The sequence below is a fragment of the Argentina silus genome (genome assembly GCF_951799395.1).
Source record: "Argentina silus genome assembly, chromosome: 1".
Taxonomy (NCBI): domain Eukaryota; kingdom Metazoa; phylum Chordata; class Actinopteri; order Argentiniformes; family Argentinidae; genus Argentina; species Argentina silus.
Genome location: NC_139655.1, coordinates 5,888,415 through 5,901,897, shown reverse-complemented (window position 1 = coordinate 5,901,897; position 13,483 = coordinate 5,888,415). Strand labels below are relative to the sequence as shown.

The 13,483-nt window shown below is 40.4% G+C and overlaps 1 protein-coding gene across 1 annotated transcript in view; it reads left to right on the top strand.

The window, feature by feature from the left end:
- Window positions 1-13,483, top strand: part of LOC310813399 (dihydropyrimidine dehydrogenase [NADP(+)]-like) — a gene marked incomplete at both ends in the record, with an annotated part of 123,357 nt that overhangs the window by 33,106 nt on the left and 76,768 nt on the right. Inside the window, 6 exon segments of the mRNA XM_083682370.1 lie at window positions 2,629-2,716; window positions 5,545-5,675; window positions 10,389-10,415; window positions 10,417-10,605; window positions 11,240-11,321; window positions 11,980-12,067. Coding sequence (XP_083538496.1) covers window positions 2,629-2,716; window positions 5,545-5,675; window positions 10,389-10,415; window positions 10,417-10,605; window positions 11,240-11,321; window positions 11,980-12,067 — 605 coding nt within the window.

Genomic DNA, 13,483 nt, shown 5'->3' with positions numbered 1-13,483 from the left:
CTACATAAAACGTTTTTCAACAGGAAAAGTTGTTCACTTCAGTTCCTCTTTAACACTAGCTTATGATATGTGATTGTACTGAAGCTATGCTATGATAATGCTTACGCTGACACTGCAAGTTTGTTCAGGTAAAACGTATAGAAAGTAAGAATGGCAGAGATGGTTCCAAGCTGCTGTCCGTGGAGCTGAAACCGAGGCCTTCAAATGAGCAGAGCATGGCCCCCTTTTTCAAAATGTTGTAGCTACCTGTACAACAACTATGGTTTCATTTTTGGCAATGCCGACATATCTCAAATTGTTTCAATATTCAGATTTGAATAGTTTCAAGAGATTAAACATGATATCTCCTAGAGCTGCCATTCAGTGCTGTAAGAACAAATATAATGAAATCCATAATCTTTGGTTTTGCATTTGGGGATTATAGAAATATATGTCCACCTAATTGTCAGTTGACATTTGCATGGCTGATTGTGATAGACATCATCAAATCAGGGAGAAGATAAGAACAGAAGGTGTCCTCATGAATAAAAATGACTAATTTCTCTAAACTAATGGCGAGTAGCTGTATGTGTGGTGACAAATAATTATTCTAGGGAAAGCAATCATTTAAATTGTAAACCCCTCAGAGGTCTGGGCGCTTTATTGAATTCCACATTTCTATTGCAAGCTCATTTGGCGTCATAATAATAGAAACAATGAATTAGCAGATTAGCTACCTGCCGCATATTGAGGATACATAATGCACAAGAATACACTCATCAAAGCATTCAAAGCCCTGATTATTAGAAGAGGAACAGGAAGAAAAAGCTAATGCAGCATAGCTAATCAACTCACGCTACATTTTCAGAAATACAAAGAGGATATTTGTTTTAGGAAGGAGAGAGAGAGAGACAGAGAGAGAGAGAGAGAGAGAGAGAACCTGTATTGTGTTAGGATTGTTCTTGTGTGGAACACACAGTGTGCATCCAGACAGAGGAGAGGAGAGGAGAGGAGAGGAGAGGAGAGGAGAGGAGAGGAGAGGAGAGGAGAGGAGAGAGCAGCTCTTTGGAAAGCTGTGGCTATGTGTACCCGGGTGAATTGCTGTGACCTAGAGCAGTTCTTGAACCAATAAGATTGCCTTTGTGTGTGCATTATTTTCTGTTGACATTTGCTAAGCGCTAGGGCTGCTGGCCACGGGAGATAGATGAGGGCCTAAAATGTGTCTGTATCTGCCAGGGTCTTTAATGTTACCTTGAGAGAGGGGGGAATAGCAACACCAATGGGAATCCTGTCCATAGAAATGCCTGTCCAGAGCTTTGTTTTAGACAGTGGGAGGAAAAGGTTATTCTACTTTGACTTTGGTGGGGTATTTTTTATTCACTTTTTTTTCCGCCAACTCAAATTCTGAGAGGACAACAATCTGAAGGTGCCCTCACACATATTTTCATTTATATCTCGCTGTTAGATCTCATCTTTATTTATGTGTCTATGCATTTAAAGGCAAAGGCTATAATGTATATTTTTTATCCCAGTATGAAACCCGGTTAGCCAGATAACAGTCATGACACTGGCCGATAGCTCCAGAGCATTTTGTCTGTTTACATTGTGCATGCCTTTTCAGCTATTATTTGGGCTAAGATACACTGCTGCAATATCCATTATGCTATGGGCAAAGGATAATTTATTGTTAAATAAAAAATGGGTCAACAGCTAATGTCAGTTGATGATCAACCACCCAGGTTTAATAAAACATGGTGGTGCAGTGGCGTGGTTGTGCACGGTGCTTGGACTGGCCTGCCCGTCTACCTGGCTACAGCCCCTCTATAATTACCCCGCTGTCAGGGTGATAAGTGGTATTAATGGCAGCCTTGTGCACTTTGGTCTGCACTGAGCTTGGAGAATTGCAAGATGGGATTATTATAGTTGTCCAGCTGGAGTGGATGGGGGGTTTTCTCTCCCTTGCTCTCACTCCCATTTTTCCCTTTTCTCCCTGTCTTTCTATTCCTTCCTTTTCCTCCAACCCCTCCTTTGTCATCCCCTACTTTCTATCCTCCCCCACCTCTCTGTCTCTGGTTCCTATGCGTACTCACGAGACTCACTCCATTCATTACACTACATTCACACCTTTAATAGCTCATTAACAAGCCCCTTTTTAAAACAGCTGTTTGTTGGAGAACCTGTTTGACAGTGGTGTTGAGCAGCAAGCTGGAACCTCCCCAACCCCTGCAACCCCACCCTGCATGTTCTGCACGAATCAAGTCGGGCCCGCCAAAGACAGCACATCCATTTTGATTGTGCATGAATATTTAATTGGCCTCCCCCAAATTATCCTATTTATCATTTGGAATTGGTATGTTATTGCTTACCAATATGGTGATTCCCATCTGTACCGAAGCCATCAGCATTTAGAACAGCATCGCTCCTCGGGAGTAGTTGGTCCTGTGCTGTCGATATCAGGATAACAAAAGTGGTCCGGTCTAAGATAATAACTGTCAGTATGTTGGTAGACCTTATACAAAGGAAAGGAGAGGACATAAACAATGATCTTATTACATATTTGATTGAGTTGTTTGTTTTCTATCGATTCTGTTTGTTTGGATTCCTTCTTAATTATTAATGATTCTTATTTTGTCTCATATTTCTTTGTAGGTGCCTGAAATGTGCAGATGCCCCATGTCAGAAAAGCTGTCCAACCAACCTTGACATAAAGTCTTTCATCACTAGCATTGCCAACAGGGTAACAATTCATTTTAATTTTCCATCTTACAATTATATCATCTCATGACACTCTTATCATCACTATTATTTTTTATTACACACTGACACTCATATGAAGTGCCAATAATAGCTCTGATTGGCTGGGACATGGGCCATGGGCCTGGTATAATTTGATTCCCCTCAGTAGCAGCTGTATTCAGAAGGCTTTTCATCAACCAATGAATTTCTGTGTCATTTCGATGGTCCACCATTGTAAATAACAGTACATGGTGTAGAGTATGTTGCATCCATATGATCAAGACCATGCATCCTCACATCACTATACAAAATTGGTATTTAATGATACTTTGTAAACACAGTATGCATAATGTATTTAGAGTCTGATAAGAACTGTTTATTTACACTAAGTTATGTCGCTGTGAATGCGATAAACATTTTAAAACTGATAAAATCAGTAATTTCAGTGTCTGCACAGATGAAAGTGTTAGAATAAACAGTTACTCCAGTATTGCATGTGGAGTGAAAAACATGAAAGGACTTTCATCTCTCTAATCTAAGATTCCTCTTCTCATTTCATTATGTACAGTAATTCAGTATACCCTAGCCAATATTGTATGTGAGGCCAATATTTGCATGCCATATACACTACCTAATAAACCCGAAAGCGTGCAGCATGATATTATTAATCATATTTCATTTTTGCTATTTTTGCTCTGTTTCTTGACATTTCCTTTCTCCTGGTATGTATTGTTTCTTCTGGGATAAGCAGAGAACTTCAGGGATTTTCCAAAGAGTGTCTCCTTGCCTAGCCACTATTGCACATATGCCTGTTAATTTTCCATGCTAGGGAATATTATAAAGCGATTAAGACTCTTACATTTGATTTAAGCAGGAAAAGTATATGGAGGATTTGAATTGAAATATATTATTTTGATATATTAAAGGAAATTGTTGGATCTGACTTACACTGAAATTGTTTTGGAGCATAATTATTCACTGAAGGGGCCTTTTACAGTAAGTCTTTAATACAACTGTGTAATGGCAGGAGTACTCAGGCAAAAGACTCAAGACTCGGAGACAAAAACTTCCAATAGAATAGTCTTTACTTTCAGGCACAGGTAGGCAGTCAATGGGAGATAATCCAGGAAGGGGGTAGGCAAAGTAGGGTTTGGTACACATGCAGGCAGATAATCCGAAAAGGGTTAGGGTTAGAGACGTTACAAACTGTTTCCTTGGTGATGGACTCATCATTCTTTCTCCCTCACTCATGCACTTGATAATGGAGTGATGTTTTTTTTTTCTTTTTTTCCCCCGCAAATCAGAAGCATAACAGCTGTTTTTATCCTTCTTTAAGGTGCAAAATCTAACATTCAAGCTTTCTAATGGTTAGAATGACTATGTTTAATCGGTAGCCATCAGGGAATGATATCCCTTGAAATAAACATTTCATTTATGAATGCTGTTTTGGTCCCAAAATCACTTTCACTTTAGAGACGACTTTAGAGATGACACTTGAACTGTATGTAGTACCAATATGTTGTGACTGGCCCGGCGTGTTCTAGGGGAGTGGACTCACCGATTTTCGTCTTTCTGTCTCTGTTTGCTGCCTCTTTCGAATCGTGCGTGCATGCAGAAACACAACAGCTAATGTCCGACACTGCAAGTCCATTTCGGGGTATTATATTATTATCAGGGAGGATGTTGTTGTTTGGAACTTCAAACTGAATTTCGCCGCAGTGGCCAGAGGTCAGAGGTCACAGATTTATGGCCTGCTCCTTTAAAATTGTATTGCCAGTTAAAGGACGAACTAAGTTAAGAGTTCATTTCTATTCGTGATATTTCCAATGCAAAGGTGTATTTCCAAAATACAAGGGTGACTAACCAACCAACACAGTCAGAAATAAAGGGAAAGGTAGAATGCAGAATATACAGCGCCTTTGGAAAGTATTCAGACCCCTTCACTTTTTCCACATTTTGTTGTGTTATAGACTCAATTTAAAATGGATTAAATTAAAATAATTTGCCATCAATCCACACACAATACCCCCGAATGACAAAGTGAAAAAAGGTTTTTAGAAATTTCAGTAAATTTATGAAATTGAAATACCTCATGCACATAAGTATTCAGACCCTTTGCTAAATGCAAAAATGCAAAAATGTCATCAACAAATCACTAAATAAGTTGAATTGAGTCCATCTTAATACAATGATAATAGTTCATGTAATTTTGGAATTAATATGTTTGTTTTTATAGGGTTTTATAGGGTCAAATTCTTTTAATTTAATCCATTTTAAATTGAGTCTATAACACAACAACATGGGGAAAAGGTGAAGGGGTCTTAATACTTTCCAAGGGCACTGTTTAACTCAATGTAATCTATTGTGCAGTTTCTCAATCAAGGTTGATGTAATTCCAAAAAATATTTGGAGGGAGAGGTAATTATTCTTCATTTTCTATAAACACTATACAAAACTGCATGGCAACGAGTGCTGTCTTCATCACTCCAGTCCTTTCAGTGCCTCTCCGTTTCGACAGTTAGAGGACACATGACAATCATCCACAGATTGTTGTCACTCTGTTACATCCCTGATCCCTAAAGTTCAAACTGGAGATGTGACATTCTTCTTGACACTCGTCTAGAATGCAACATTCACTGAGAAAAAAAAGAAAAAAAAGAAGATGCCTGGTGTTTACTGATTGACTTGTATACAGTACATGATGTTGATAATCCCACTCTACCACATGGGAGTGAGGGTGATACAAACCTGCATTTTAGCACAGGTGTGTCCCTGATGCTTACACAACTCTCTGCACTCAGATTTAGATTAATCTGTCTTGCGTTACAGAACTATTATGGGGCAGAGCAGGCAATCTTGTCAGACAACCCCCTGGGCCTGACGTGTGGCATGGTGTGCCCGACCTCTGACCTCTGTGTGGGGGGCTGTAATCTCTACGCCTCCGAGAGTTTGCCACTGAGGTAGGGTATTGTTGTCCACCAAGCAGTGTCCGCGAAATATAATGTAACATATGCTGTGGCTGTGCTGTCACTCCATTATGATAATGGAATATTTATGATAATGGAATAATAATTATGATAATGTTTTTAAATGTAAGACTATCTATCTTGCTCAAGGGTTAGGGTCTTTAACAGGACATTATTCTTAATTAGTATGGAAGAACTAGTTTTTAATTCAGATATAAATGTAACCCTATAGTAATCTTAATACTGTACACTGAAAATAACTGAAAAGACATGTCCAGAATATAGCCATTAAAATCACATTATCAGGTGCTTGTTAGAAATCAGGCATACCTGTATGTATTTATATTTACTGAAATCAAACATGCATTTTGATCTGTCCCCTCATTCAACATCCAAGTTATGAAGCTGGGAAGTTGGTTGTTTCATGTTGCTGTTTTAGTATGAATGTAGATATTAAGTGAGAGAAAGTCTCTGGGTAGAGTTCTTGAACTGCAGGGCTATTGGAGAAACCAATGAGTAGGTGTACTTCTGCCTGGCTATCAAAAGAATGAGATTGTTACAGATAATGAGATTGACTGGAAATGTATGTTTTTCACTGGCACATTTGTGGCTTCTGACATATTCTCTGTCATTTCCACAGTTGATGTGTTGGTAGAAAATTATAATTTCCAACCGTCCTGTTGCAACACTGTTGTGTCTGTACAGTTTTACATCATTGCTGTATCTACTGTATACAGTTTTACACTTCAAGTAATGTTGACACATTTTCCTATCCACTACTGTACTCCTTTGCCCAGATACTGTATTTCACCTGTAGTTAATCTCACCCCACTACTGCACTGTACTGTACTGCACATTACTACTGCCTACAGTGCAAATGCTTTCCCTCAGCCATACTGTAAGTCCTTCTGTCTCTGCCAACTCCCCATAACCCTTGATGGAGTGCCGAGCTGCTGCATCAACCCCAGTATTAATGGCACCTCTGAACCCTTTATTATGTCACCGGTACGGGACTGGGCGCAATGCGTCCGTCACCCTCCACCATTAAAGTCATAATTCTCTTCTAGTTCATCATCTGGGCCAAGCTTTCTACCATGATAAACATCAGATTCACTATTAGGAAGCAGGCTGGCGCAAAGGGAGAGAGGTCAGAAAAGAGGGGAAAGACAACAGAGACTCATGTGAGATGTCAAAGTCAACGCATATGACTTTGTTAAGATGCCGGTGTTAAAGGCTCATTAGGAATGGGTGGAGTCTTTCATGTCTGAAGTACCAGAGTTGATGTGAACTGAAATTCATTTGAAGCTGCAAAGGAATGACTGAAAAAAAGGAAGAAATTCAGATCCAAAATAAAGGAAGGCTGTTAGATTTGTTTTGTGGTAAATAGATATCAGATGAGATGTGTGCAATGTCAGTAGATTTTGTTCATGTGCCATGACCGTTATCACTGATGACAGCTTTTTGCGTAAAGCTTGATGTTTTTGAACTGCTATATTTGATCATCTATGGCCCTTCTTTTTTTTCTGATGTTGAATAATATAAGAACATCAGGTGTGTGTGTGTGTGTGTGTGTGTGTGTGTGTGTGTGTGTGTGTGTGTGTGTGTGTGTGTGTGTGTGTGTGTGTGAGCGTGTATGTGTGGGCGTATGTGTGCGCAAGTGCGTGTGGTGTGTGTTAGTCAGTGAAAGTGGGAGTGTGTGTATTTTCATGGTGTAGTTCAGAGATAATCAGGATATCTGTTCCTGTCATTGTCGTCATGAGCTTTATTTAGTTCCATGGTAACTGCTAATTAAATGAAAATGTCAAAGACAGTGTGTGGGCTTGAATTGCTGCCTTTGACCCGCAGCCTCGTGTGGCTGCTGCTAAGGATGCATTTTCCCTAACGAAGGCTTTCACTGCAGAAACAGTGCAACATAATGAGTAGATTCTGAGGGATGCAGATGTTGGAACTTGTTCTGCGTAGACGAACAAAATCCGTCTAAATGGTTATTTTGACTTGTCAGGTGACAGGACAGCTTGTTCACACGTATACAAAAACGGCATCATATGTTCAAGGGACAGAGGCTTCAAAGCAGAAAGTTTCACGCTCCTTCATAGCATTCAACTATGAGAGTACGTTTTGTGTGGTCGTCCCACCCACCGCACTGAACTTCCACCCGTTTGGTCACTCTGTATGTAACCTACTTAGGGGGGGTTTGATAATCATGGGCTCCCTGCCATATTGTGTACTTATATGTTATGGTCGTTTAAACTCCAGGCAGGGAGCTGTAGAGAGCGGAGCCATCCAATTATGTCAAGCTTAAATGTATAACCATTTTCATTAAATAAATGGTTAAACTGATGCGAGTGTACTAATTGAACCACTGACCCTGCAGGTAGGTTGAGGTAAGCCTAGTGATGCTTTCAGAATGTTCCCAAGGAATTCACCTTACGTATACAATGTTACTGTATGTCATAGTTATGCAACTATACCCAAATGTTCAGTAGATGTTCCCTACCATGTTCAATTGGCTTCCTCTGTGGTTCTAGGTGCTGTATATTCTAACTTTAAATTACTGTACACAGAACTACCGCAGAGCAAAGAATCACTGAAGAGCTGTCTCTCTAAGAGAAGTATAACAAAACGTCTTGAGCAAGATCTCTAGTGATGTGGAGGGTTGTATTTGCATGCCAATCTGTTACTTGTGCTTCAGAACAATTAGACATAAATAAAATGAAAGACAGGTTAACCTGAAGCATTGCCAGAGTTTATATTCTTAAGTAAGAACATGCAAGCTTGATCATATCATATTATGACTCATGGCATGAAAATGCTGGTATTTAAACATTGTCCATATTTGACCTGAAACCTACAGTATAAAGTGTATTTAATTGTAGCCTAAAGACGAAATAACTGGCACTTACAGTATGTCTTTCCTAAAATACAACACTGGCCATTTAAGACCTCAGTCAGACCTCAGCCAGCCAGTGTGTCTATCTTGAGTTGAAGAGTACACAGATGTAAACTAGTTGAGCTACAAAATATGATATCTTTAGTTTTAATCAGGTCTTGCCTTAAATAAAAATCTAAACTCTGAGATTTGAACTTTGAATTCTCTCCCTTGCTCCGCTGTCGGCTTTCACCTTTCAGCTGCTGTGCTGCTAGTCGTGCCAATGGTGCCCCGAATTTGTGGCTCATACCTGGTGAAAATAATTACTAGAAAATAATCTAAAATAAATAATTTAATATAATTTTTTTTTTTTTTACGGTTAAACAATTAATCAAGTTTGTATGACCTAATGCATTCATAATCCTGTCAGATTTATATATGCTACCTATTTAAATGCTGTTACAGAAAGGAAAATCTCAGACATGACACTTCATTTGGACCCATCTCACTCACCTGACCCCCCTGCTCTCTCCCTATCAGGTTTAATCTGTAACAGCCCTTCAAATAAGGCCTCTGTGTGAAGTTTCATTACTTCCTAAAGGATAAAAGGCACAATTACAAAAGCCTGGGTTCTCTCCCGCCACCCACCTCTGCTGTGACTTATTATACATCTCTATCAAGGTGGCAGCTCCTCTCTCTCCTTAAATGTGAAAGGTCATGCCGGTTATCGAGCTGATAATTAGATAACCCCAGGAAGAGAGGCTATCACCACCCAGCTCCATTCAGACACTGCTCCTGTAGTTCCACTCAAATCACAGATGAAGTCAATGCCTGTTTTCATTTAGGAGGAAAAGAGAAAATAACGTGGCATCTTTCTTAATCATTTTTTTCCCTCCTTAATCCCGTAGTGGTTAAGGGTATTAGTGTCTGGAACCTGGCACCACGGTAAATGATGTGCTCCAAGACTGGGTATATTCTCTTGAGTTCAACAGAGGGTCGTGTCAGTTCAACAGGGCCTCGCCCTCAGAAATAGTTTTGATGTCCTCAGTCAGATGATGATATGCGCGTGGCAACTAATTTTTCATGTTGCATTGAAGGATGCGGTTGATTGATGCTTTAGTATATATGTGCTGTGTGCTTATTGTCTTGTGCATAAATCATACCCGAGCAAAAGAGTCTAAAATGCACCATGGTCACAAATAGGTTGCCTTTCATTGTTTCAATTAGGTTGCAAAGGAAAATTAGAAAGCAGAGATTGTTTTTGGAATTGATGCATTGTTTTGTTTGGCAGCAGCAGCAGTAGTAATAGGGAGGCTTCCAAACGACTCTCAGGGATTATTAGAAATGCATTGTCATGCAGCAATTTGAGCTTCACAGTTCATGAAACTCATGAATAACTAAATGAATATCACATATAACGTTGCCTGCTCAGGCATAATATTGTACTAACAATCTGAGCCTTTATATATGGATCTAGATAATCTTATTAAGAAGACAGAGCATCCTCACTCTCATTTTACCTCTGGTAATGAATATACAGGGATCTTATTCAACTGCTTGTCTAGTTACAATGTTTACTATCATACACATCATCAGTTAACATATGTAGCCTACATTAATGTGGCTATTTGATCAATGTTATTTTCATACCATATTTTTATAATAGCCTATATAAGTCAGAGTATGTTATGTAACAACGAATACAGTTTACACCCAGTCATAGTTTTTAGTTGGCTAGACCACAGTCCAATTTGGTGAGGTTTTTCTAAATGTTTTATATTTCTGTTCAAACACTTAATATGGCATCCCTGTTATTATGAACATGACTTAATTGGTAGTATTGGTATGAACCAAGCCTCCATAATGTAAGATGGGGATTCCTCAGCTCTGGAACCCAGCTCTCCCACCTTCTAACCTGATGCCAGAGAGCTTCCACTCAAAGATTGCTCTGATTGGCTGCGGCCCCGCCAGCATCAGCTGTGCTTCTTTCCTGGCACGCCTGGGCTACGATGACATCACTGTTTTTGAAAAACAGAAGTACATCGGCGGACTGAGGTAAAGTTACACTATTTACCACGATTGTCCTCACACCAAGGCCGCTTTGGCCCAGGTTCCTATGGCTGTTACTTAAAGACAGATTCCTCTATAATGTATGCTGCTATGCATCACTAATACATCTAAATTCATGTCATTTTGTGTGAGTGTTATCCACTAAAGGGCATTGTTGATCATGCTTTGGTGGATCAATATGGAGAACATTGTATAAGGTCAGAATGAGGGGCTAATGAGAGTTCTATAATTGTGAATATTCATCTTTCAAATGCCCGGGTTTGGACTGGGTTATCAATTACCCCTCCTCCACTTTAACTCTTGGAACAATTTAGTAGAGCATTGATTGCTCATGGGAGTCCCAGGAATGTCCACAGCAGGATTTTACAGTAACAGCAGGAATTTGATGTGTGTATAGAGAGGTTGGACATTGAGGCAGGAGAGTGAGAGCAATTAAAACCAAACGTCAAATGGAATAACAGAAAAGAACAGGTCCTGCAACAGCAGAGAGTATTTTCTTCCTTGTTTACTCGTATTTTCTCCTCACCTCTTAACTTTTATATCCCTCCGAGAGACCTTCCCCTCCTTCCTCCTCCTTTCCCTCTCCGATTCACCATCGTTTTTCCCCTTTTTCTCACAGTTCTGCTGAGATCCCTCAGTTCAGACTGCCCTATGAGGTGGTGCAGTTCGAGGTGGAGCTCATGAAGGATTTGGGCGTGAGGGTAATGAGTGCCCCTCCCCCCTCCCCCCGTCCCTCTGTCCCTCTATCTCTCCTTCTCTCCATCTCTCCCCCAACCCCTCCCTTCCCCCCATCCCTCCCTCGCTCTGACATCAGAGGCTAGCGCAGGCGACAGGTCTGTGAGAAGATCACCAGCCCAAATGTCAGGCGCATTAATAAAGAACAATTAAAAGCTGCATCAGGGAGGCAGGCGGCTGCAGAGACCTGCTCCGGCTCGGGGCGCTTGTCTGTCTGTTGTCTGAATGCCACAGTGGTGAGAAAGGGCAATCGATAGTCCACGGCCACACAGCCAAAGCACAGCGCACCTGCTCAGGACTCATTTTAGATTTCAAATTGTGTCGCTCCAAGGGTGTGGGAGTAGTATGTATTTGCAAGTGTGTGTGTGTGTGTGTGTGGGGGGGGGGGGGGGTCTTATCACAGAGCATTTTGCTCTGTGATAAGACAGATATACAGTGGATGAAAGGCTGCTATGAAGAATTGTAACCAAGTAAATTGGGTCCAAAGTGGGATCTGGCTTATGGGTACACCACATCAACAAGGATAGCTTTCTTACCCAGTTTGAATACTGTAGATTGACTGTTCAAATATTGTCAGTGGTGGTTCTCACTTTAGAATGGATTGCGTATTTTGTATGTTTGCAGGTGGTGTGTGAGAAAGCTCTGGGCCAAGATGGAATGACTCTACTTTCTCTGAAACAAGAGGGTTACAAGGCTGTCTTTATCGGAATCGGTTTGTTTGTTTGTTTCATTCATTCTCTTGTGTTTTCCGCAGAGCAATTTCCCCCTGTCTTCTCTGTATAACCTCTCACATCAATTTGTTGGGGGGCGAATGTAAAGAAAATGTAGTCTTTTATTGTGAAAATGCCTTTCATGCCAAAGCAGTCCATTTTCTGGGATAATCTGACTGTGTTATTCACTAGTCAGGTTCTCTCTCAGAGGTCCAACCCTGCCGCCGGCCCCATTCACTTCTCATTTGCTATTCCTGTGTCTGATACTGGGTCCCAACATGCTAACCTAACAGCGCACTGGGGTGCCTCGGATCACGCAGTGTGCCCCCATCAAATATCCTTCCCAGAGTTCCCCCTCTGAGTTATCCCAAAGCTCTCACTTGCTGACCTGGAATGCTCTTTAGCCATTTACCTCACCACTGGCACGGAACGCTAACACCACATAGCCATGTTGCATATCACATAGCCATGTTGCATATCACATAGCCATGTTGCCGTCAAAGGTTACATTACAGTCAGTGTTCTCCCTCTTTTTTTTTTTTACACATACAGTGCACTGCATAAGTAATGGGACAGTGAAGAAATGTTTTCTTCTTTTGGCTCTACACTCTACACTGAAATCAAACTTTTAAATTAATGATACTGTATGTAGCCATTGATTCTTGAAGAATATAATTTATAAATGCCTCATGAGCTTAGATCAACTGTCCTACCTAATCAGAACCCAACATATACACTTGTTTTACTCCATTGTTTTGTAAACAATGCAATTGTAAAACAAACACTGTATACCTTCAAAACACGCTTAGAACTCTAATGTTGATCTCATGGATGGTCAGTCCTTGCATCCATAGCTCTGTCTATGAAATTGAGAGTGGATACATGTCTCACCCAGCCCCTTCCCTCAGCTGTTTACCAGAAAAGTTTGAGGTACAGATTGCATCTTTAAGATACAGTTTAGTCTTTTACTGTTTCAGTCTCATTGGCCTCTCTACAGGATCTGCATCTTCCAGTGTCTTGCAGGTCTATTGAACATGTGTCAGAGAGAATAATAAAGGGAGGGAGAAGCAGGAAGAGAGAAGGAGGGAGGGAGAGAGAGAGAGAAAGAATGAACCTGTTATCTTTCTGGCATGGATTCATTCAGATGCTTCCATTTCTCATTAGAATCAAAGAGGCACTTCTTCACATAGTGATTTGCTTCAGATGAAGACCTCTTCTCCCAGAAACATATATATGCCAGAATAAAAGGCATGTATTAAGACAGTAATATAGCTTTTTCATTGGAGGCAAATACATTTTGCTGCTGTGTATGGATCTGAGAAACTCAAACATTCCTTGAAGCTGTCTCTCTGTTTGTTTTGTTTTTATGAACCAACACAGAAAAAAAGATAACTGCACATAATTCATTGTTTCAAAAG